General features: G+C 39.2%; 1 protein-coding gene across 1 annotated transcript; it reads left to right on the forward strand.

Annotated features, from left to right (window-relative positions):
* Nucleotides 1-19739: 19739 nt before the first annotated feature.
* LOC149155387 (kinesin-like protein KIN-8A) lies at nt 19740-24224 on the forward strand. Its single transcript, XM_089440228.1, has 8 exons — nt 19740-21001; nt 21109-21382; nt 21484-21534; nt 21705-21797; nt 21934-22173; nt 22422-22544; nt 22648-23538; nt 23684-24224. The coding sequence occupies exons 1-8, from the start codon at nt 20130-20132 to the stop codon at nt 23717-23719; spliced, it is 2580 nt and encodes an 859-aa protein (XP_089296354.1). The 5' UTR covers nt 19740-20129; the 3' UTR covers nt 23720-24224.
* The last annotated feature ends 429 nt before the right edge of the window (nt 24225-24653 follow it).

The following is a 24653-nucleotide window of genomic DNA, read 5'->3' on the forward strand; positions in this document are numbered from 1 at the left end:
TAAGCTCTGTATAAATATGAAAGGTGTGCTCAATTGCATGTCCTTTGCATATTTGTTTCTAAATGTATTTAAGTTTCAGGGTTGCGCCCCTATGCATATTTCAACAAGTTTTGTTGATGTTAAGAGCTCAACGTAATGGCTTCATGACATTCATGTGCTAAGGGATGAAGAAAAATCATGAAGAATACATTCACTTAGGAAAAAAGGTTAGAACACCTCATATCTGAGCAATTTCGCAAAGAAATTAGAATATTTTGAAGTATAAAAGACTCATAGAATAGGTCAAAATGAATGGTGGAACCCACCAGGTCAGGGGTCGGATAATAGAACCCAATAGTGTAGTTGGGTGGGAGGTTGGGCCGACCTCTAGGTAGGGGTCGGGGACTCTGATGCAATTGGTTGGTGATTTTGTGAGGAAGGGTCGACCTCTAACCACAAAACAAATGTGCCTTCAATGAAGGCTTGCATGATGACATAGAACCACGTGGGCTTGTGTCGGGTATTACGTGGGTGCCATGAGGAGGTTAAGGATGACATGATGAAATTTAATGTGCCCAATTCAAATGGTCATATCTCTTGATCTAGGAGTCAGATTGAAACAAAATTTATATCATTTGATAGGCGTTGATGAGACTAACACAATAATGTTATCTATTTCAAGTTCTAAAGTAGCTAGAAAAGAGTAAAATTTTAGACACCATTTCCATAACAGGACCATGGATATTGGGTCAACATCATAACTAGCTACTTCTACCCTATTTGGGGTTGCAGTTAGGATGGGGTATGTTACACAAACTCTCAGCCAAGAGCTCAAGTGTTGTTTTTTTTTTTTTTGACAAGGTCAGGTAGTTCATATATTATCAAAAGCTTTGTTGGAGCAAGCTCCTATTAAAAACGAATGTAAAAGGAAGAGCATCTAAGCCAAGAGATACGAACGTAGTCTCTTTTCCTAGGCTAGTGTTCAAGACTTCATGTATTTTTATGGGTATTTTAGTGTACTGCATAACAAATTGACCTATTAGAAAGAGAAATTTACAAGCCATGGGTTCTCTAACAGTTTTTCAAGGCTTATAGACTGTTTTCTCCTAAGTTGGCTATTTCTTCTTTTCATATTTGACCAAGTTCTCTCCTTCATTACTTGTGTTGCTGATTTTGTAATGTGCCACTGTGGTTCCATTTGAGTTGATTTCCTGTTCTTCCTTTGGCTTTGCATTCTGCTCCTTGTTTGTTGTGCTTCCTTGGATTTGTAATGCCTGAGGTGCTTTTTCTTCTTCTAGTGTTGACCGCTTTCCTTTTGTCGGGCCATTGGAATCGACGAACAGGGTTTTCAGTTTAATAACTGCCCAGATTAAGTCGCAAAGATTGGAATCATGGGAAGGACGGTAGAGATTATCCAGAGGTGCTGCAGTCTGGAGGAACCATTGCTACCGTCGATGAATCAAATCAACGGTCATCGGGCACGAAAAGGTTCAAAAGATAATTAATGAGAAAGGCAGGATTAAAGGCAAAGGTGGTATTTCGGGCGAATAAGAAACCGTGAGTGGTAAAAAGGGGAGGGCGCCCGATTCCATTGACCGGGTGACACATAGCAACGGAGGAGAGAGAGAAAACCGCTTTTCAGGTAGGTAGTCTCTGAGCATGTTGTCGGCCCGAAATCGATAAGAACCGTCAAATCTGATGGGGACAAATCGATGGTGGGAGAAAGTCGCACAATTTTGGAAGGGTGGACTGATCGCCAACCGTCGGATTAGGCACCAGATCAACAATCCAGCTTTGATCAAAGATTGGAGAGAGGAGGGATAAGCGGTGCGATGAAGGCTTGGGGGGTGGACCCGGTTATATATTTAGGTGAAAATGAAAGCTTATTTGACGTCCGAATGAAGCTCTCAATCTTGATTCCCATTGTATTTCGGTAATAATGAGGTCCCAGAGAAAGGACCAAAATCTAGACATAATAGAGGTTTTACGCTGCAATGGGGTGCTAGATGGAGGAAACGGAGGGGATGGGGGGATATGGGGTGAACGAGCTGGGTAAGAAGAGGGGAGAGGGATTAATGTGAAGTCTACTTGCTTAGTAGAGGTAACGCTGAGGGCTATTATATAAGGTAGAAAGGGGCTCTGAAGCCAAAGAATCACTATATTGACTTGGAAGGTGAAGATTTCTTCATTGATATTTCTTTTGTGATGATTGCACCCTTTGTTCTTATAGTTTTTTAACGCCACCTTATCCCTGCCTTTGATGAAATAGTTTGCAACATGGTTCTTGTGGCCATGATTGCGATCTTCCTTCCTGTTGTTTCTCATGCTAGAGTCTAAAGTTTCATGGATTTTCTTATGCATTTCCGTGACTTCCTGGTTGTTACTGTAGTGATGAGTCCTTTGTTGCTTTTTGACTGTTGTTTTTTGATTTATTTCTTTTATCCTTGTGGTTTTTCCTTGATTTTGGTGATCTTTATACTTGTTCTTCTTGCTGCTCATTAAGGAACAGAGTTATGGTATTCTTCCTGTTGTAGGGAAAAGTATCCGACTCGGATGACCCTATCCCACTCTAAGGGTGATAGTTCCTTAGCAACAACTGTAAAACAAACTACTTAAGGTTTACTTCTTTATGAAAGCAAAAGAGAATGGAGAAATGCACTAACCGTTGCCTTGTGCTTAATGTCGAATCCAAACTCTTCTCTTTGGCCGCTTGCTCCTAGCTCCTTGTTCTTTTGCTTGCCCAGCTACAATGAGATCCTGCAAAATAACAAAGAAGGAAACTACAAGAGGCATGCAATCATAACTGGTTCATGGATTAGTGTAAACCAAACATGCAATCATCACAATATATTATTGAAACAAGAGCACATAGAAGAACCTCAATAGCTTTTATTAATGAATAAGTAAAGGTTCTGAGAGTATTACAACCATTGAAGGCTCCAACCCAGCAACACCTCCCAGCAGAAAGAATTTCTCTTCTTCACCTCTCTCAAACAATCACCCAATAGCTCAATAGTGAAACCAACAGCATATCATTACTTTGCACAAAATTCCAGCCTCCATGAGCTCATAGGAGAGAGCTCAATATATAGATGAATTGAGAAAGGATGAGTCAGCTTGCAACTGATGTGTAGTTGCCTTGTGTCCTCTCTCTCTTCAGTTAATCTTTAGTTGATCTTCAGTTCTTGAGTCCACTTGGAGAACCTTGCTTCCACTTGGAGAAACAGAGCCTCTGACTCATCACAAGGCGAAATCCCTGATCCAAGTGTCATTTTTGGAAGATTCCAAAGCAATGACTCATTGTGCCACTTGTCCCATCCCGCTCAGCGCAGGTGGCCTTTGTTCCACTTGCTTTGCAACGTAGGTACACCATGGAGCAACTGAGTTTCAGCGCAGAAACCTAGTGGAGCACCTGCTTTGATTTCAGGATTGCTTGTTTTTGAGTGTTTTCAGGTGGAGAACTGATCTGAGAGCTGTTGGTTTGCTGACCTTGTTCCTCTAGGGGTAGGAACATCATGTTTAGGGAACTTTGGATCCCTTGGATTACTGACAATTCATGCTTGTTGCTGTAAGGCACAAAATTGTCTATAACAGATGCCCCCTAAAGTATGAGGTCGTTTATCGGGTGAAATGCTTTATTGAGAGGATCCGAAGTTCATTCAATCTGCTGAGAAGTGTCCTGTAATAAGATACAATACAATACATTATTTTTCATACATTTTTCATGATCTAGCTGAGGCGGGCATTCCCATGCTCAGCTTTATAAATACATTTTGGTACATAGAACAGACGATCGTCTGATTGTAGACTGATAATTCTCTGCTGAAATTATCATCCTTTGAGAAGGATGATCATCTGCTGTAATGATGTACATATCAAATGTCTTTATGTCCTGAATATATATCGCAGCCCGGATGGGTGAAACTAGATCCGGGGTCTTCAATCTCTTCCGATCTTCACTCGATGTACAAGTCGATCCATGTGAGAATTTCTTGAAGTCGAACATGGAAAGACATCGCTTGATTACCGGTCAATGATGTAAACCGTTAACAAGCGCGAGAGGAATCACCGATAAGGATGATGACCCTCAAGGTACGGCAGTACAATCCACATGGTGGGAATAAAGGACTTGGAGTCGACCACCATGCAAAATCCTCTGGTCGAAGGTCATTGATGTATACCTGTCGCCGGAAGTGAGAAACTTGCCATTGAGGCATGCAAGCTTCAAAGTACTGAAGGGGTTGTTCCTAGATCAACTCCTTGGATAATGAGCTGATGTCGACAAGGAGCGATCCGTCAAAGGAGGGCCTTAATGAATCCCACATCAGTGACACGGAACGGAGCTAGTGATTGTGATGAGGTGAAAACAAACTGTGATGTATGATTCAGGGTGGCGGTCATGAAGTGGATGAAGGATAATGTATGGCAGTGGGTGGAACACGGTTGACTCTTTACAGAACCACATCTCTTGAACATATAACGAAACTAATGTGATGGATTGGTAGCATTACCCCAATTGTGGATGGTGTGGCGAGGACCATGGTTATGAGACCGGTGAATGAAACAACCCAACCCGATGTGATACGGAGGACAAAGTGTCATGTTCAAGAGCGACTTGCTACCATTAATGCTGTGAGGTTCTCCCAATTTTTCCCCAATCATTGCTGACCAGTACCTCTTTATTTTTGTCAAGCTTGAGGAGGATAACATATGCTTGTTCTATAACCTGCCCTTCGGGCAAGCCCATCGCTATGTTTTAATGAGCCTAGCGATAGGGAAACTCGTTCTCGTCTAAAGACAAGTTTGTCGCTATTTAATCATTTTAACGAGTCTAACGACAAAGAAAACTCGGTCCTTTTCATTTTTAGAGAGTCTGAAAAGGTACGAAAAGTTAACTCCAAAATTCCTTTTTCGTCTTCTAATCCCTTAAGTCCGAAAAAGTATAAAACAATACAGAAGGGATGAATTTTCGATTTCTTTAACGAGCCGAACAAAACAAGCGCTCGATCTTTTTGTGTAATAATCCCTCAGGTCCAAAAAGATTAAAATCTAGAGGAGGGATAGCTCTTCCGGTCCTTTTAACGAGCTGGAAGGCCAAAACTCGGCAAACTTTTCATATTTTACGAGTCAGTGAAAAGAGCTCAAAGAAGACTCGTCTTTTGAGGAACGAGTGATGAACAGGGATAGCAGCAGATTCCAGGTACAGGTTGGAATTCTCCAATCACGGCAGTGTCACAAGGATGGCTAAATGAAATCACTCTTCGCAGCTATTCCTCAAAATGGGTAAACAAACATATGGAGGTGAACGATTGGCCAAATGAACGGATGGAGGTGAGACTGCAAGAACACGACCAAAGGTTTTTAAAACGGCTTTCAAAGGTTACATTTCTCCAAATTATTTACCGGTTCATTTTTTCTGGATGAGCTTGAACTGTAGGGAAAAATTGCTCACAATTTATGTTTATTTTTTAACGAGCATGAACTCTATACAAAAAACTGCTCGATTCTTGCATTTATTTTTTAACGAGCATGAACATTGCTAAAACTGCTCGACTATACCAGTCTTAATACAAGGAATGCCTTAGGTGAGGTAATCTTATTTAAGGAGCGATACCTCACTAATTACTCCAATTCGGCAGGTTTTAACTTTTGCCCTTCATCCTTTCTTTATGCAAGCTGGAAACGGCTAATCCTACGAGTTTAACGGGTTAGACTTACAGGTTTAAAGGGAGGACCTAAAAATTTAAAAAATAAATAGTCGTCCCGTGCTTGCACTCCAAAAGGTTTGCATGCCCCCAGGTATAAAGTATAATTTCGAGATTCTGTCCTCTTACTTATTATCTGAAAAATGGTTTTGTTTGCTGCCGCAAACTAAACTCTCTTTTCGGCGATGTCTATCATTAGGTTGCTAAGGATGGTGACTACTTGTTGCAGCAATTTCCTCTCTTTCTTTGAAGACTGCCCCTACTCTCTTTTAAAACATATTGTTTTAATGGGTGAGGCTTGACATTCAAAGATGGTGCCTTCTTGCTGCCACAAATAGATCCCCTCCTTAGGAGAGCCTACTTTTTTAGACAAAGGGAGCGATTCTTCTGCTTCAACATAACTTTGACAAAAGAATTTTATCCTAGAACAACCCTCTCTTCCTTTTTCGGACGGGGTACGGACTAGTCCATTCTTCTGCGGAAATTAACTTTATACCCAAGGTTTTCTCTGCCCAAGGCAGGCCAGGGTGCATGCCCCCTGGGTCCCAGTTCTTTTCTTTCCGAATTACTCGCATTCATCAGGAAGTAGAACCGAGGGCGGTGGCATTCCTTGAGTGAATAAACCGTTAAGGGATGGTATTTGACTATTTGCAATGCGTGATCCTGGAAATGAAAGTTGGTCTACGAGCTTGACCACCCTTCCTTCGTGCGGAAAACAGATGACTCTAAAGAGCGAGGACACTATCGCCTCCATTCAATATATATAGTCTCGTCCAAGGAGTAAGTTATAAACCAAGGGTCCCTGGACGACCATGATGTTCATATGAACTGTCTTCCCTTTCAATGTAACTGGAACATTGGGGAGAATCCCTAACGGGTGACTGGTTCCTTTATCAAAACCTGATAGATTTCTCATCTCAGGGAAAAGCACCGGGTAACCCAGTGCTTTCCAAGCAATAGAGGAAAGGATACTCACAGATGCCCCTTCATCAATGATAGTTCCAGCCATCACCATTCTGTAGATTTGGACTATGATTCTGAATGGGATACTGGCTGGTAACCGGGGTCTGCCTAGTTGATTCCAATCAAAGGATACAACTAGGTTGCTTGGTGGTGGGACCGAATATACGGCCGGATACGACCCTGACGATGTTCCTTCCTGCGATAAAGGAATGGGCGCATTGCCCTGATGCTCATCAGAGTCTGTGTTGATGAAAAGGATATGGACGGTGTCATCTTTATCCTCTTCAGTGAGGGTGTCATTTGAAGATGGGTCTTCAATGACGGAGTCATTGGATGATGAAACCTCTGAAGGAAGAACCAGGTCAACTGCCGTTTCGACCTTTAGACTTTCGTCTGGTCTGGATTCAGTAGGTTCATTCTCAATGACCGACACTTCAGCTGACCACTTGAGCGGGTCAGCTGGATTTTCAACTATCGAGGGATTAGGCGCGAGTTTTTGGTATCCAGGAGGAAGTCGTAACAGTGATACCGGACGATCTTCTAAAACTCTCTTTGCCTCATCTAAGAATGGACATCGGTGGATGGCATGCTCGCCTTCACACAACATACAGGGTGATCTTGGTCTCCCTCTTTGTCCTTCACTCTCGCTAGTTGACGGACTGCAATCAACATGACTACCAGAGGTTGATGCTACCGGATTGTGCAACCTTGGGGACCAGTCCCTTAGTATCCGGGGAATACAAGGACAATCACGATGGAAGTGGGCCCCTTTGCAAATGACACATGGCGATTTAGGCCCGGTCGGTGCAGTGTGTGGGTTTTTGTCAGCTGTCTTTTGCTTGCCCCCAGTCGCCTTCGCCATAGGCCCCTTCTGCTTCTTTTCTCTTTTCTTCTTTTCCTTCTTCTCCATGGGAGGCTGACTTTTGCCGGCTCTACCTTGTGAAGATGAAGGATCAGAGGAAGAATTGTAAGAAGTGGAAGGCTGGTGGGTGGCTCTAGATTGGTCTGACTGTTGATTCGACTGCTCGGGATTAGTGGCGATCTGGACTACATTAGTTGAAAAGAGCCATACAGGTAGGCCAATTGTCAATCCTGGAAGTGACAATGTTGCCATATGAGGCGCACCAACATCTCCCCAAGAGGAGAAGGGATTGGGACTTCCGCCAAGGTTACTTCCTTGGTTGGTGGGCTCCATACTTTTCAACTGAAAGATCAACGTGGGAATAACAGGTGATTATGTTCCGCTTAAAATAAATTTTATTAACGACGCTTTTAGACACAAACTTGCTTTTTCATGTTTTAAGAGTCGAGAAAAAGCTAAAGATGACTCTAGTCGCCTTCGATGTTTTAACGAGCCCGAAGTGACAAATGCTCGGATGGACTTTTTCAGTTATAGAGTTTGAAAAAGGCCAAAAGAAACTTCTCTGGAGATCTAGGCAGAGGGTGTGCCAAACTTTTCGCGAAACCACAGAATACGTTTTACGGTACGGGTGGTCGATCTTCGTGAATGCTGTGTTCACTGCATCGCGATCAGTAGGGCGGCCGACACGGCTTCCTATGGATAAAGGATAATTGCCTATAGGGGTCTCCCAATATATACGCGATGGTACGTGGGAGCACAAGTCCGTATTAGTGCCACCGACTCTCAGGAGGAATCACCCACCTTCGTAGAGATCGACAGTCACTATGTTTAACGACGCCGGAACACGTCTCTACCTAGACCTCTATGTGTTTGCGTTATGTTACAAAGCGTTGTTATGTAAATTGGATTTATTTTAATGTTGATCTTGCTTAGCAGTTTGCCTTTAAGGATCACCACGAGATGTATATAACAAATTCCTGAATGCAGTCTAAGATGAGAAGCAAATTTTTCAATCTTTCAACTTTGAAAACCTTAACTACTGAGGGAAAAGAAAGGCAAATCTTTTCACACAGATCATAGAGCACACACTAAAATGCAAATTTTTCCTAAATCGTCAAGCACACAGTCAAATGCAAAATGCACAATGCATGTATTTTCTTTTCCCTTTCTTAATGTGGATGGATTACAAAAGGAAAGTCGTTATATAACTTTGATTTCGATTTAAAGCGAAAGTAAACAAGCTTGTCCAAAATCAAAAGACACCTTAAGATTTACTTGTTTAATCACTGGAAATACATGAAATCAAACCATAATGACGAAAGTAAAATGACTAATCAGCTGTGGACATCAAACAAGCTAACTCTTTAGACCAGCAAAATGCCTAACACAGGTTCAGATCTAAGAGGCCAAAAGCAAGACTAGTTTACTCTTCGTTATGGGAAATTGTAAATGATTAAGAAATACAAAGAACAAGTACAATTTCGTTATATAACAGAGGCAGAATGATGGCAAGTAATATTGGTTTCAGAACAGGCACAAGACTGACACTTGGCAACAAAATCTAAGTGAAAACAGGCAAGAGAAAGGGAGGAAACCCCAAATGCACTAGGCAAATTTGGGCCAACGCAGGTGCTGCACAGCCAGTCTGGCTCTCAGTGCAGGTAGCCCCTTTGGGACCTGCGTTGCAAAGCAGGTAGCCTGTGTACTACCTGCTTTGGGAAACGAGAATTGCATTTTCACAGTTTCCGGGTCATAATTTTCTCAAAAATGCACGGTTTTTGCTCAAATCAGAAACAATCAGTCAAGCACACTCAAAGGGATGATTAGGAAGGTGCAAAGCTATCACTAAGAGCTTACAAGGATCTTTGTAGATCAGCTCTTCAAATCATGAACTTGCTCAGAAATGAGCCAGAGTAGCTGCCCTCTACTTCGCTTTTGATATAGTCAAAAGCTTTTCGATTTGATACTCTTTTGTTCAGGAAATGAATAGAAAAATACTACAAACACAATCAAACGGATACGGTCCCCAGCGGAGTCGCCAGTTTGTTGTAGGGAAAAGTATCCGACTCGGATGACCCTATCCCACTCTAAGGGTGATAGTTCCTTAGCAACAACTGTAAAACAAACTACTTAAGGTTTACTTCTTTATGAAAGCAAAAGAGAATGGAGAAATGCACTAACCGTTGCCTTGCGCTTAATGTCGAATCCAAACTCTTCTCTTTGGCCGCTTGCTCCTAGCTCCTTGTTCTTTTGCTTGCCCAGCTACAATGAGATCCTGCAAAATAACAAAGAAGGAACTACAAGAGGCATGCAATCATAACTGGTTCATGGATTAGTGTAAACCAAACATGCAATCATCACAATATATTATTGAAACAAGAGCACATAGAAGAACCTCAATAGCTTTTATTAATGAATAAGTAAAGGTTCTGAGAGTATTACAACCATTGAAGGCTCCAACCCAGCAACACCTCCCAGCAGAAAGAATTGCTCTTCTTCACCTCTCTCAAACAATCACCCAATAGCTCAATAGTGAAACCAACAACATATCATTACTTTGCACAAAATTCCAGTCTCCATGAGCTCATAGGAGAGAGCTCAATATATAGATGAATTGAGAAAGGATGAGTCAGCTTGCAACTGATGTGTAGCTGCCTTGTGTCCTCTCTCTCTTCAGTTAATCTTTAGTTGATCTTCCGTTCTTGAGTCCACTTGGAGAACCTTGCTTCCACTTGGAGAAACAGAGCCTCTGACTCATCACAAGGCGAAATCCCTGATCTAAGTGTCATTTTTGGAAGATTCCAAAGCAATGACTCATTGTGCCACTTGTCCCATCCCGCTCAGCGCAGGTGGCCTTTGTTCCACTTGCTTTGCAACGCAGGTACACCATGGAGCAACTGAGTTTCAGCGCAGAAACCTAGTGGAGCACCTGCTTTGATTTCAGGATTGCTTGTTTTTGAGTGTTTTCAGGTGGAGAACTGATCTGGGAGCTGTTGGTTTGCTGACCTTGTTCCTCTAGGGGTAGGAACATCATGTTTAGGGAACTTTGGATCCCTTGGATTACTGACAATTCATGCTTGTTGCTGTAAGGCACAAAATTGTCTATAACACTTCCTGGTTTTCACGAACATGCCCTTCATTTCTTTCCACTGCTTGGTTTGCAAAATATTCTACCTGTTGATTGTGAATTCTCAAGACATATCTGAAGATTACATTGCCAGAGCCTTCCAAGTTCTTCCTTATTCTTCTAAGAATTCTGTTCATGAATTCATTGCTTGGGTTTTTGTTTCTTGCCATTGCCTCTATTATTATGGCTGAATCGCCTATTATGATAGGATTTTGAATTTCTATTTTTTTTATAATTCTTGTTCCCATCAGCAAGCTGTATGCTTCTGCCTTATTATTTGAGATTTGTCCCAATCCCCATTCATATGTGACATTTTCTTTCCCATCAGTATCTAGGATTATTCCCCCTGCCCCTGCCTTTCTCGAGTTATGCTTTGAGGCCCCATCAAAGTATAGACAGTATATGTTCTGATTTTTCCTCCAGTTTGTCAGTGCCTCTTCACTCATTCTTATTTTCCAAATATTTCCTGAGTTTATCTTCCTGTTTCCTTTTTGTCCCTTATTGTTTATTATGGATTTGTTGAGCCAATCTCGCTCTTCCTGCTAGAGTGCTATGATGTGTTGGTGTTGTTCCTTTGACATTGAGGATTTCAGAAGTTAAACCCCATGTTTTTGAGAGGGTCTTCCCTATCATTGGAATCTGATTTTTTGAAAATGCACTTATTTCGAGTCAACCAAATTTGCAAACATAGAACAACTGGGATGCACTTCCATATCCTCTGAATTGTGACTTTCTTCTTTGTTGTGTATGGATAAGCCTTCTTGAGGGTCTGAAGAAAGTCCAGCAAGGGTTGTTCAAAATTTATTCTTATTTCCAAAGGACTTATCAACTGCTGCCAACATTCTTCAGCAAAGGTACATTCTTGGAATAAGTGCTGAATATTTTCTTCAGCCCACATGCATAATGAGCATCGTTTTGGGCCTTGAAAGCCCATTTTTCTTAGGTTGTCACTGGTCAATATTCTCCCTTTTAGTAGAGTCCAGATGAACATTTTGATCTTAGGCAGACTTTCTGATTTTCAAGCTATTTTCCAAGAATCCCAGTCTTGTTGATTTGGTTGTTCCTGAAGGATTTTATATCCAGTCCTAACTGTGTAGTGTCCACCACTTGGGTCCCAAAGATAAGCATCTTCCTCATCAAAGTGGATTGGCGCTACCCCTTTTAAGAGCTGCCTGATTTTGCTCCATTGCCCTTCCAGATCTGTCGGGATTGCTAAGCTTTTCCAATCTTGCCACTCCTTTTGATCCCAAAGAGATATAGAGTGTAAGGTGTTGAAACCTTTATCTTTCATCCACTCTTGTATGTCTTCAGTTTCTGGATGAGTCTGTAATGGTTCTTTTCCCATGATTCTGTCCTCCCAAATTGAAGTTGTTTTTCCATTGCCTAGGATTTTAGAAATATATCTACTCATTAATGGAATTGTTTTTTTAACCAGCTTCCATACTTGGGTACATGGTCTTATTGGGATATTTCCATTGAGCAGTATTTTCCTGGTGCCATCCATATATTTTGTTATAAGAGTCTTTTTCCACTAGCTCTCTTTTCCTATAATTAGTCTCCATACTATTTTCATTCCCAGTGCTGCATTCATGAGCCCAGGTTTCCTTATTGATAGGCCTCCTTGTTCATAAGGTAGTACTACTTGCTCCCACCTGACTAGGCTAATTTTTTTTTTCTTGCTTCCCCCCTTGCCACATAAATCTTCTTAAAATAAGCTCCATTTGTTTGTGGGCACTTGCTGGGGCCATGATTATGGCATATTGATAGATAGGTAGTGCTACAAGGAGTGCTTTTATTAGAATTACCCTTCTTGCCATATTTAGCCACATCATACCCCAGCTTTGTATTTTGTTTTTCATTTTTTCAATTTGCTTAGTCCATATTTCTGTCTTCATGTTCTCTCTTGAAATTGGAAGTCCCAGGTAAAATAAGTGTGTCCATTTTTCCTGTACAGGGATGTCTAAGATTTGTGAGATCCTTTGCATAATTATGGGAGGGGTGTTCCATCCATATATCCTGCATTTTGTATTGTTTAATAGCCCACCTGAAACCTGTAAAAAGTCATCCAGAACTTTTTTGAACCTCCTTGCTATTATTGTTGATGCCCCTCCCAGCAGCAGTGTGTCATCAGCAAAGAGTGAGTGGTTTATTGTTTTTACTCCTTTTGCTATTCTGACCCTTGTGATATTTCTTTCCATTCTTTGATTTTCCAGAACCCTGCTTAATGTTTCCGCCATTATAATGTATAGGAACGGGGAGATAGGACAACCTTGCCTAAGGCTTCTTGTGCTTTAAAAGAAGTCACTGGGCCTTCCATTTATGAGGGGGGTAATCCATGGAGTAGAGATGCATGCCTATATGACTTTCGCTATTTCTCTATAGAATCCAAGTTTCTGGAGGATAGCCATTAGAGATGGATGATTGACCCTGTCAAATGCATTTGCCATATCTAGTCTGATTATGAGGCCTTTTTCTTGCTTTAGTATACTGGAGTGAACCGCTTCCTATACAATAATTACATTCTCTATGATTTGCCTATTGGGCACGAATCCTCCTTGATTTTTAGATATGATTATTGGAAGTACTTCCTTGATTCTATTTGCAATTTTTTATTTATTAACTTATATGATGAATTTCAAAGAGAGATAGGGCGAAACCTGTTGAAATTTGAGGGGTTTGCTTCTTTTGGGATAAGAGAAAGATAGGAGGATTTGGTGTTGCCTCCTATTTTTTTTTTTGAAAACATTCTTCACCATTCTTAAGAAATCCTTTCTAATGGTATACCAATGAAATCTGTAGAATGTTATTGTGAAGCCATCTGGCCCTGGGGCTTTGTTTGGGTGTAGGCTCCATATGGCCGTCACTACCTCTTCTTCTGTGGGATCCTTACACATTGCTGCATTTTGTTTTTTTTTTTATTTTTCTTTTTGTGTGCTTTAAGAAGTCTTCACTTTCAACCATTTCTTTGTTGGCTAAAAGTAAGTTTTTAAAGTGCTTATAGGCTACTTTTTTTAGTTCCTCCGCTCCTTTGACCTCTTGGCTTTCAACTTGAATTTTTTCTATTTGGTTTCTTGCTCTTCTTATCTTCATTGTGTTATGGAAAAATGATGTGTTTTTGTCCCCTTCCTTGAGCCACAAACTTCTTGATTTCAATCTTGCCTCCTCTTCTTCTTTCCTATTTTCCCTATATATTTCCCAAAAGATTTCCTTCTCTCTTAGATAATCTTGCTTGCTTTCTTCTTTGTTTTCTTTTTCAGCTTGCATGCTGTCCATTTTTTGCTGTAACTCTTTTCTCTTTTCCTTTTTTTTTTTTTAATTCATTTGCTCTTGCCCATTCCTTTAATTTGTTTCTTGCAGTTTTTAATTTTGTTTCCCAAATATACTATGGTGATCCTGTTACTCTTGTCTCCCATGCTTCCTTGACTAAGTCGCTGATTTCTCTGTTGTTGTCCCAAATTGAGCTGTATCTAAATGGGAGCAGACCCTGATTTTCCATTTTTCCCATGACTATTATCACCAGTTTATGATCAGATGTTGTGGTATGTAATTTTTTTTATTTTATGGAGCTGTGCACTATTGCTATATTTTCTTGTATCAGAATTCTATCCAGCCTTTCTTTTATGTTACCTTTTCCAATTGTTTGGTGGGATATATATCAAGTTGTGTTGTTCCATTAATTCTTCTAGAGTATCCCTAGATGGGTCTGTGTGATATGTTCCTCCAAACTTTTCTTCTATGCTTCTTACCAAATTTAAATCTCCTCCTAGTATTATTTTCCCATCTTGCACTTCTTTTAGTGCTTCTTTTAAGGTGTCCCAGCATTGCTCGTTTTCCTTGTAATGATTTGGGGCATATATATTTATGACATTGTACTTCTCTTTTGTACTGATTTTCATTAGATCTGTTTGGATCCAAGGCTGATCTTTTTTGTATTTTATTAATTCCCAAGTTTCTTTTTTCCATATTGTGCATATGCCTCCTCATGCTTCTGTTGCTTGTATTGCTTCCCCTTCATCATTTCTAAATTTTTATTTTTATTTATTTTATTTTTTTATTTATTTTTTTATATTTTCAGTTTCTTGGTTGTTTGTTTTTGTCTCCTGAATCATAAGGATGTCTAGGTTTTCTTTTGCCATAATGTCTCTTGTGGCATTTTCCTTGATGGGTGATCCCATTTCTCTACAATTCTAGGAGACCACTATCATTATTTACTTGTTGGGTGGTGCATGGCTCCTTTCCCTCTTGGCTGACTATTTTTCGTTGTTTCCTGAATTCCTTCCTAAGAAGGTTTCCATAGGTTGTTGTGTTCCTAATGCCATTTCCTTTGCTGCTGCTTCATCCTTGATTTCTTTGTTTGTCTTTCTTCCTGATTTTTTTTGGTATTCTACATTTGGGGGTACTTCCTTTGACTGCTTTCTGGTTAGGATTCTGTCTACACGGGGGGGGTATGAGTGTTTGAAACCAGAGGGGATGAGGGGGGATTGGGGGTATGTTGTGGGGATCTGGATCTTGGTCTAGGGGATGGGGGGGCTGAAGGATCCAGAGGTTCAAAAGGGTTAGGGCTAGCAAGAAGGTTATTAACTTTTGGTGATGGAGGATGGGGGTCAGAGGATGTGGAGGGTTGTGAGGAAGAGAGATTTGGTTGTTTGTAGACTGTCTTCTTTCTTTTTACCTATTCCCATTTGTTTTCTAGATATTCACTCTTTTCATTTTCATTTTCTTTTTTTTTGTACATCTATTTGAAAAATGACCGTATTTGTGACATACCTTGCATTTGAAGGGGATTTTTTCATAATCCAGCTGTTGTATGTGCGTCCACTAGTCCACTTTGATTTTGATGGCTTTTGGTAGCCCTTTCCCAAGATCCACTTCTACACATATTCTGGCGCATGCATGCATATTTTCCTTTGGCTCGCACCTGTCTATATATTTCCCAACTGTGTTTCCTATTGCTTTGACTGAATCGTCCCCCCAACAGTGAAGGGGAAGGTGTGGCAGTCTGACCCAAACGGGGACGACATTGGGAACATCCATTTCTGGATCGAAATCTGGCGTCCATCTGTTTAGATACAAACCCCTAGTATCCATAAAATAAGGTCCATTCCTAAATATCAGATCTTGATCCTCCTTGGTTTCAAAGTGGAAGGTGAAGTAACCTCTTCCACAAAACCTGATTGAGATTTTCCCATCTATTGACGCAGTCCAGTTCCTTTCTACCCATTTTTGCACAGTTTTGGGTGATGGCCATAACCCAGTGAACTGCCCCACTAATCCACGCTCCGCTAGAGAAAGTGCTGCTCTGCGGGGAAGGGCAGGAGGGAGTGAGATTTCAGGAATATCTTCCAGTCGTTTAACAAACTTGGTGATTGATGGTCTGTTCTTTGCCAGGCCCATTGCAGAAATGAGAGAGGCAAAAGCTTTTGTTGTTCCTTCATTTTCTTGCTGCTGATCTGAAGGAAGCTCTCCGTCCTCTAATGCATCCATGGAGCTCAAGCCCTAGCAGCAGGAGGCCGCTGGGGGGCAGCTGCGTGTAGCTGCAATCATTGGCTAGGGTTGCATAGCTCCTTCAACAAGTGCGCTCTCCACTTAGTTCTTACACTCTTTGTTCCCCGCTCAAGTTGTTGCTCATCACTCTATGACTTATTTTATTGAGGAAACTCTAGAGATCATTAGATGAATGATTTTTGAGGTTGAGCAGGAGGTTTATTACAATTAAATATTTACTCTGAATCATCTGGTTAAAAGTGAGACAAAGAATTGGATTCTAGAGACATACACCTCATCCTAGTCTCATCAGCCTTCCTACATGCAAACTTTCAAACTATATTGGCATATTATAACTCTTATGGGCAAGGCTCTTATGGATTAGAAAGTTTTAATGTGTATTGTTAAGATGATGGTGAAACTGGAGAAGTTGGACAAAAAGGTCTCTATTATGGCCAAAGGTTGGTAGACCTTTCTTTAACTCCATCTGAATATCATGCAGACCCTCCTCCACCAATACATGTGGATGCATGTCGGCTTCAGGTTAACATGCTAAAGAAAACCATGTTCCATGTGAAGGTTTTAAATCATGGCACTGTTCCAGTTATGACTGTCAATTTTCGGTAAATATATATTGTTAGTTTTGTTATCAGTTTAATTGATAATCTTACAACCAACTTGATATGTAATGTTAAAAATTTGAATCTATACTACTAGTATGGTTTTTTGAGTGGCACACGAATCAACCATAAAAAATAGTTATATAACTCTTTTTGAAAATGCCTTGTCTAGACATGCTATGTTTTGGATATTTTGGTTGAAATCTAATCAAATTATTTTTGTTCAATTATTAATTTTTGTTATCTAAAATGGGTTTTTGACTTTATATATGGATTTAGGACCCTGAAAGAATGTGGAGAGTTTACAACTCAAAATTGTGATTCCAAGAAATCCTTACCCAATTTTAGGTAAATTAGACTAGAAAATATATTGGAAAACCTTCAAAAATATAGAACAGATAGAAGACGACTTTTGAAATAATATAAAAACCTAACTTTAATCCAAAAAAGATATTAACCATTATATATTAAATATTTTTTTATAAAAAAAATTATATTTAAATTTTGATAATTTATTTTCTATTCAAATAAATAAAAAATAATTAAAAATATCACATATCCCAAAACCTTTTACTAAATTAGATATTCATTACATTAAGTAATATTTAAATTCAAATTAAAACTAGTACACAAAAACCCTACACACACATACTCTAACTTCATTTATCTTTTGATCTAAATTAAACAATATAGTTTTTAGCGAAATTGTAAATTTTTCTTGTTTAAAATATACTTTTCAATCCATAGATAGATTCAACACCTTAAAAATCTGAAACACTCCATATTTATAATCTAAATAAGTTAAACTTATAATTTTTTAAAATATATACTAAATTTAAAAAAAAAACAAAAATTACTTTAAAAACTATTTTATCTTTAATTAAATTACACATATTCACTAATCTTATAACTCTATACAATTTATCCTATACTAAAATTCACTTCACTTTTATTTATAAAATATACTTTCACTCGTTATTTTATTTACACAACTTTAATAAAAATTGTAATTTATATCACTACAAATTTACCCTTTATAAATACAATTTATTAAAGAATTCATCCATCTTATAACTCCTTGACTAACTACTTTTACTCATGGTAATTTAATCGTAAAGTTTGCCGTATAATAAAATTCATCTAACTTATTATTGGTTTAGATGACTTTCAAATTTACAATTATGAGTAGAATTTATAAAAAAAACCTCATCCATCCTATAACTCCTTGATTAACTCAGGCCAGTTATGCCAATTTTAGTATAAAGTTCATTGAATAATAAAATTATTTAACATATTATTTTATTTACGAAATTTAATAAGAATTTTACTTTTGAAATATTATTACGAGTTTTCTCATTTTTATTTTCTCTTTATGAGGTTTGAATGTTTGATTTAGTGAGATTAATTTTCACACAAATCGATTTATTTACACTTTATAAGTCTTTTACTTTTTATCTTATTTTCTAGAGTGAAAAAATTTATCATAGTTTAATGAGAACAATTTTTCTTTTTATAAATTAATAAAATTGACAATTAAATTGAATTACCACTATAATCTTTAATAACCTCTAGACATTTTAGCATATTAATGTGGCCCCTTGGAATATAGACAAGGTTAATAAAGACTTTGAACTAGCCAAATTGCAAAAAGTACTTTAACAATACATTCTAGCATTCAATGATATGTCATTACTATTATTCAAGTAAAATCAAGTCATTTAAAACTATTGGCTAATAATTCATAACAAATAGAGTTTCCTTTATGCTAAATACCTTTAATTTTTTCTTTTTGGAAAAAAGAAATAATTCATAAGAGATAGATTTTCATTTATCCCAAATACTTTTTTTTTTTGCCCCTTTGAAATAGCTACATTGCAAAGTGTAACAATACATTCTATAGCAAACTGATATTATCATTTCTAGGGTCAAATCAAGTCATTTAAAATTATTAGCAAATAATTTGTAAGAGGTAGAATTTCACTTATGCTTTTTCCTTTTTCTTTTTCAAGAAAATAATTTGGCCTCCCTTTGAGCAAAAAGGCACCCACACTTATACTCACTTCCTTTTTCTAATTTATAATTATTAATCACTTAAAAATGTTTTTTTTGAACTTTAAGCCATTACAATAATAATGATCAAGGCATCTAAGCTCATCATCTCTTTTACACGAATTTGAATCTGACAAAAACATATAAATTGTTTAGCCCAACCACCCTATTTTTATATGAATTTTAAGAATAATTCTAATTTGTATATTACTTTTTTTTAACAAGGTGGGAAAACCTATCATAACTAAGTTGTCAAAGCAAGTGAGGACAACCACTATCTCTTGTTGCTAATAGGGAATGCAAGTTGATAACTAAGTTGTCAAAGCAAGTGAGGACAACCACTATCTCTTGTTGCTAATAGGGAATGCAAGTTGACTCATCACCAGGAAAACCACCACCTTGAATAACCCGCTAGTGGTCCTTAAAAGAATAGACTTTCACTCTTGGGCTGTTAACATGTTTCTTTACCTCTTAAAAACTAGGCTGTTAACATGTTTCTTTACCTCTTAAAAAAAACAAGCTCTTAACATAGTTTTAAAGCATACTCCAAAACCTTCCCTAGTAAATTACTTATTCCTCAAAAACATATAAAAACCCTTGATTTACTTAATTTACTTATTATATATTATTTGCAAAATCATAAAAGGAAAATTGTTACTTGCACCTATTCATTCAAAACATGTATAAAACTTAAAAAATGATAAAATATAATTTTTGAGATGGATTGTGGGTTAAAAACCATTTTAATACATAATTTTAATAAATATATTGTCCATTTTGGGTGTGTAGGTTTTGGAATCTTTCGCGGTCACCCAGAACCAAATTGGAGTCAACCTGACGATCGGCTAATCCGCCAGCGTAGACCTTGCTTCCCGGCCCTGCATGGCCACCTCAAATTCCATTTGGCATTAAACGGCTTTCTCTTCTGTGGGGTTTTACGCTCGCTCATTCACTAACTCCAGTCCGTCGCCCAAGTGACCGTTGGAAGATTTGAAATGCACCCTCTCCGATGCTTGAACTCCTCCCTTAATCACCGGCCCTGATCTTGCTTGCCCTTAAACACTCACTGTCACTCTACTGCTCTCAGGAATTTGTTGATTTTGACAAAGAAAATGTTTTCGGCTGCTTCAATTTTATCCGCCATTACTTTCAATCGATCTCTTAAGCGGGCATGGGGGAAAATAATCGGATGATGTAATAAAACTATTTTTTCCCCGAGAAGCACCCATAGAAGGGGCTCTACTGGTTCTTATGGCATGAAGGTGTTACAAAAATTGAATATTGGCGTTACTGGAAACATGGAGACTTGAGAGATTAATCCGGAGGGTGGAAGGAAGGAAATGCCAGTCTCTACGCGCTCCAAGATTCTGAGCAGCCCCAAAGCTGGAAGGTTTCGTGGGCAGAGCAATAAAGAAGACGACTGTCATGGAGATTCGTCCGTTGCGACTCGAACCCGGGTGAGTCCTTTTCCGCGAAATCCTCATCATAATCTCAAGGAGAAGCTTAAAATACTCACCCAAATACATGCGCAAGTCGGAAGCAATGGCCATCAACAGAGTGACGTTCCACAGGTCAGTAAATCAACTAGGCCGGGCAGGAGAGTAATGCGCGATCATCCTGGTCACAAGCTCGCTGCCAATGAAGAAAATATGCCGAGGGGTACAAAGAAAAACGCAGAAAATCAAACGCATATAGCAGTGTCAAAACCACCTAGGGTTTCAGGTACTTATAAGTGGGCGAAAGAAAGAGAGGGAAAGGCTGTTGTTCTTGCGGATGAGCATACCAGTTCTAGCAATTTGGGCAATTCAAGGCTCTCATTTAACCTACCAGAAGGCTTTTCTTTCCCAAACCCTGGTGCAGGCATAAAGGAACAGCCATCAACTGTCCCCAGAAGCTTCAGTATTGTAAATGGGCAAAGAGAAGCGAAGCCCGTTCCTATGAAAGGTAAACAGGAGGTTGATTCATCGGCCCCTGCTGAAGATGGGCAGGTGGAAAGAATTATGGTTTATGTTAGAGTGCGACCTCTGTCCAAGAAAGAAATTGAAGCAGGCGCCCGCAATTGTGTTCGTGTTGTTAACAACACAGACCTTTACCTCACTGAATTTGCTTCTGAGACTGACTACCTGAGACTGAAGAGGCTTCGTGGCCGGCATTTTGCATTTGATGCAATCTTCCCTGACGCCGCAGAACAAGAGGACGTCTACATGACTAGGTATGTTGGTTCACATTTTGCTCTGTTTCTCGTGCTTGGCATATTTGAATTTTAAAATGTAGCATAAACTTGTGGCCATTTTGTGTCTTTGGGATGAGAATATACAGTACGGCAGAGCTTATTGAAGGTGTTCTGCAAGGGAGAAATGGATCTGTATTTTGCTACGGGGCAACGGGGGCAGGGAAAACACACACAATGTTAGGTACCGTTAAGAATCCAGGTGTGATGGTTTTGGCTATAAGGGATCTGTTTGCGAAGCTTAGGCAGCGAAGTCGCAATGGCGAGCATGTTGTGCGGCTATCTTATCTGGAGGTTTACAATGAATCTGTCAAAGACTTGCTATCACCAGGCAGGCCTCTTGTTTTGAGAGAGGATAAACAGGTAGGCTCTATGAAGCCTTTTGTGACTAGTTGCATCTCTTTTGGAATAGTTGAAATCTTTTCTTGACCTGGATGATATAAACTGTCTCCAGTTTTTTTCAGGGTACTGTGGCTGCAGGGCTTACACATTATCGGGCATATTCTGCTGAAGAGGTATGGTCTCTCTTGAGATTCTGACCTGTTTAAATTTTAGACAGATATATGCTAAAGAAGTTGCTGGTTCATGTCTATTTCCTGTTATGCTAAAGAAATTGATTCATGTCTGTTTCCTCTTATGCTAAAGAAGTTGATTCATGTCTATTTTCTGTGATTGGTGGTTGAAGGTGATGGCCTTGCTTCATCAAGGCAATCAGAGTAGAACGACGGAGCCAACTCGAGTTAATGAAACTTCATCTCGATCTCATGCCATCTTGCAGGTAATGATACTTTGAACTTGTATTTGGACGGACTGCCATTTTAACATGCCATATTCTTTAGACATTCTTCTACACAAATTTCTTTCAGTAGACCTAAAGCATATACTCATTGTTAAATGACTTGTTATCATTGTAGGTTGTGCTAGAATACAAAGTAAATGAGGGATCGAGTGTTGTCACTCGTGTGGGAAAACTGTCTCTTATAGATCTGGCTGGTTCTGAGAGAGCTCTTGCCACAGACCAAAGAACAGTCAGATCTCTAGAAGGGGCCAACATAAACCGCTCCCTCCTTGCCCTCAGTAGCTGCATAAATGCTCTAGTTGAAGGGAAAAGGCACATTCCATACAAAAATTCTAAACTTACCCAACTTCTCAAGGTGTGAATGGTATTATTGCTTAACTACTTATCTAAATCCTCCTGCGTTTGCTGGAAAAGGTTATTGCTTAACTACTCATTTAGAGAGATTCAGAAGTATAGGAAATGAACAATGCTTGAGTGATCATGGGATATGACATTGAGAACATTGTTTAGTCCAGTGTTGAGTTTTTTTGTCATCCTGCTTTATGTTGAGAAGGCATGGATGCTTATCCTCACTAACTTATAATAGACCTTGGTGAATTGAAGGATTCATTAGGAGGGGCTTGTCAGACAACAATGATTGCGAATATCAGTCCTAGTAATCTGTCATACTCGGAGACACAAAATACTCTGCATTGGGCAGATCGAGCAAAGCAAATACGCACAAAGGTAGGAGATAGCTAGCTTTTTCTTCAAGCTGTGTATTAGTATTTCATGTGAGAAAATAAGGATTAGCGATGATGGGGAGTCTTTATGATTTTCCAATGTGCAGGCTTGCGTTGCAATTGAAGAGTTTGAAGTTCCTGAATCGCAAATTGATCAGGCAAAGTTGCTTCTTGAAGTGCAAAAGGAGAACCAGCAATTAAGAATGCAGCTTGCTCGTTTGCAACAAAAGCTACTTGCTAATCAAAGCCAGGCACTAACTTGTAGTTCATCCCCGTCCTGCCCATCTCCTCTTCCCCCTTCACCTTTAAGCCCATCTAATATTACCCAAATGTCAGATAGGCATCAACCAATGAACCTTCAATGTTATACCATTGAACCACCTCCTAGACATGAGTTGCTTACAAACGATCATGGTAAAACAGTCGAAGAAACCATCTGGGAGCTTAGGAGGACCATAGATGATCTGCAAGAGGAGTCTGAGCGTGTCAAGGCAGAGTCTTTGATGAAGGAGAAACAGCTCGCAAACTCCCTTGTGGCTCTCACTCTCGAGCACAGCGTCCAGCTGAAGCACAAGGATGACTTCATACGCAAGCTTTGCCAACAGACACTTCTGGGAAACCAACATGACCTTGATATGCCTGGTCAAGGACAGATGATTCAGAATAATGATTATGTCATAGCAAGTGCGGCTGCCTCCACAAAATCACCTTCTGAGATAATGCAGAGAGGCAGATCGCCCAAACCAAGAAGAAGCAAAACTGGTTCAGTCCCTGAGAATGTGTGCAATCAAATCCCAAGGTCTAATCAGTTGATAAAGACGCGAAGAAGGTCTCAATGTTCAGATTTAGATCAAAGGAGACGATCTCAAAATTTGCTATCACCTGCAACAGGGAGAAAGCGCACCTTTTGGGATATCACCAATGTCAACAGCCCTGCAGCCACACAAAACAGGAGTACGAGGATCTATACAAATAATGCTCCCTCTATGCTTCTACAAGTAAGCTCAACTCTCTCATCATGGTCACATTTTCTTTTGGAAGAATACTGATTTGCAGTGCTTTTTTACTTGCACGTGGTGTTGTATGCTCTTATTCTAGTCATTAGTTATCTTTATAACTCATCTGTTTGCATCTTGCCTTCAGCCAGGATTTGCTCGTTATGAACCATCTCTTGACTAAAATGTCCAGGTCAAGAAATACCTGCAACAGAGTCGCTGCATCTTGAAGTCTTGAATTGCTTGTCGGAGAATGTGAAAAAAACAGGCCAGTGAAAATTATATATAATCCGGTGGCTTTGTAATTGTTTTGATATCAAAGAGCGTGCTTTGTTATTGTTTGGTCAGCCAACGAAATTATTTTTTATATCAGCCTTGTGCTTCCTGTTCTTTTAGCCTCAGGTTTGTACTATGTAGCTGTAGTTTGACACTGTTGTACTCTCTTGTTAATTCTTGTGGACATAGCAATGGAGGCTGATTCTAGTCTCGGATGCATCTACACAAGAAGTTTCATGCATTTCATTATTTCTGAAAAATTGACAGTCAAAGCTTCATCAATTTTACTATATGGGAAAGCATTGCTAAATTTGTACCATTTCAATTATTTTTTGATAGGATATTGTTCTAAAATTGTAATTATGGCAGGCAAGAAATCTTTGACCTGATTTCCTCTGTAATAAATCTGTTTATTTTAATTGTTCACTAATTGGAAAGCGTATTCTTAGTCACTATTCTCATTCAGCCTAGCTTATTCTTGATGGATTTTATAACTAGTGTAGGCTAATCTTAACCTCGGATTTTTAAAGAACCATGAGCAATAAAAAAACCAAGAACAAATATCTCACTCCCTAAAACATTTGGGACTAAGATGGACTTATTCTAGTTTCTTTTCCTTTTATGTTATAGTTTCGTAGGACAAATTCTTCTTGAAGTATTTTATAACCAGCATGGATCCATCCTATTTCTGGATCTATTAAGCACTGAGGGAGATAAAAAAAATGAAGTGCAGCTTAAAAGAATCCAAGGTTAAAATGGATCTATGTCATTTTTTTTTTCATTTTCTTTTCATTAACTTTTATGCACAAACACACATGGTTACAACACTTTGGCCTGGTTAC

Source organism: Pinus tabuliformis, chromosome 9 (genome assembly GCF_031772625.1).
Source record: "Pinus tabuliformis cultivar Carrire ecotype Pingquan chromosome 9, CPIR1, whole genome shotgun sequence".
Classification (NCBI taxonomy): Eukaryota; Viridiplantae; Streptophyta; class Pinopsida; order Pinales; family Pinaceae; genus Pinus; species Pinus tabuliformis.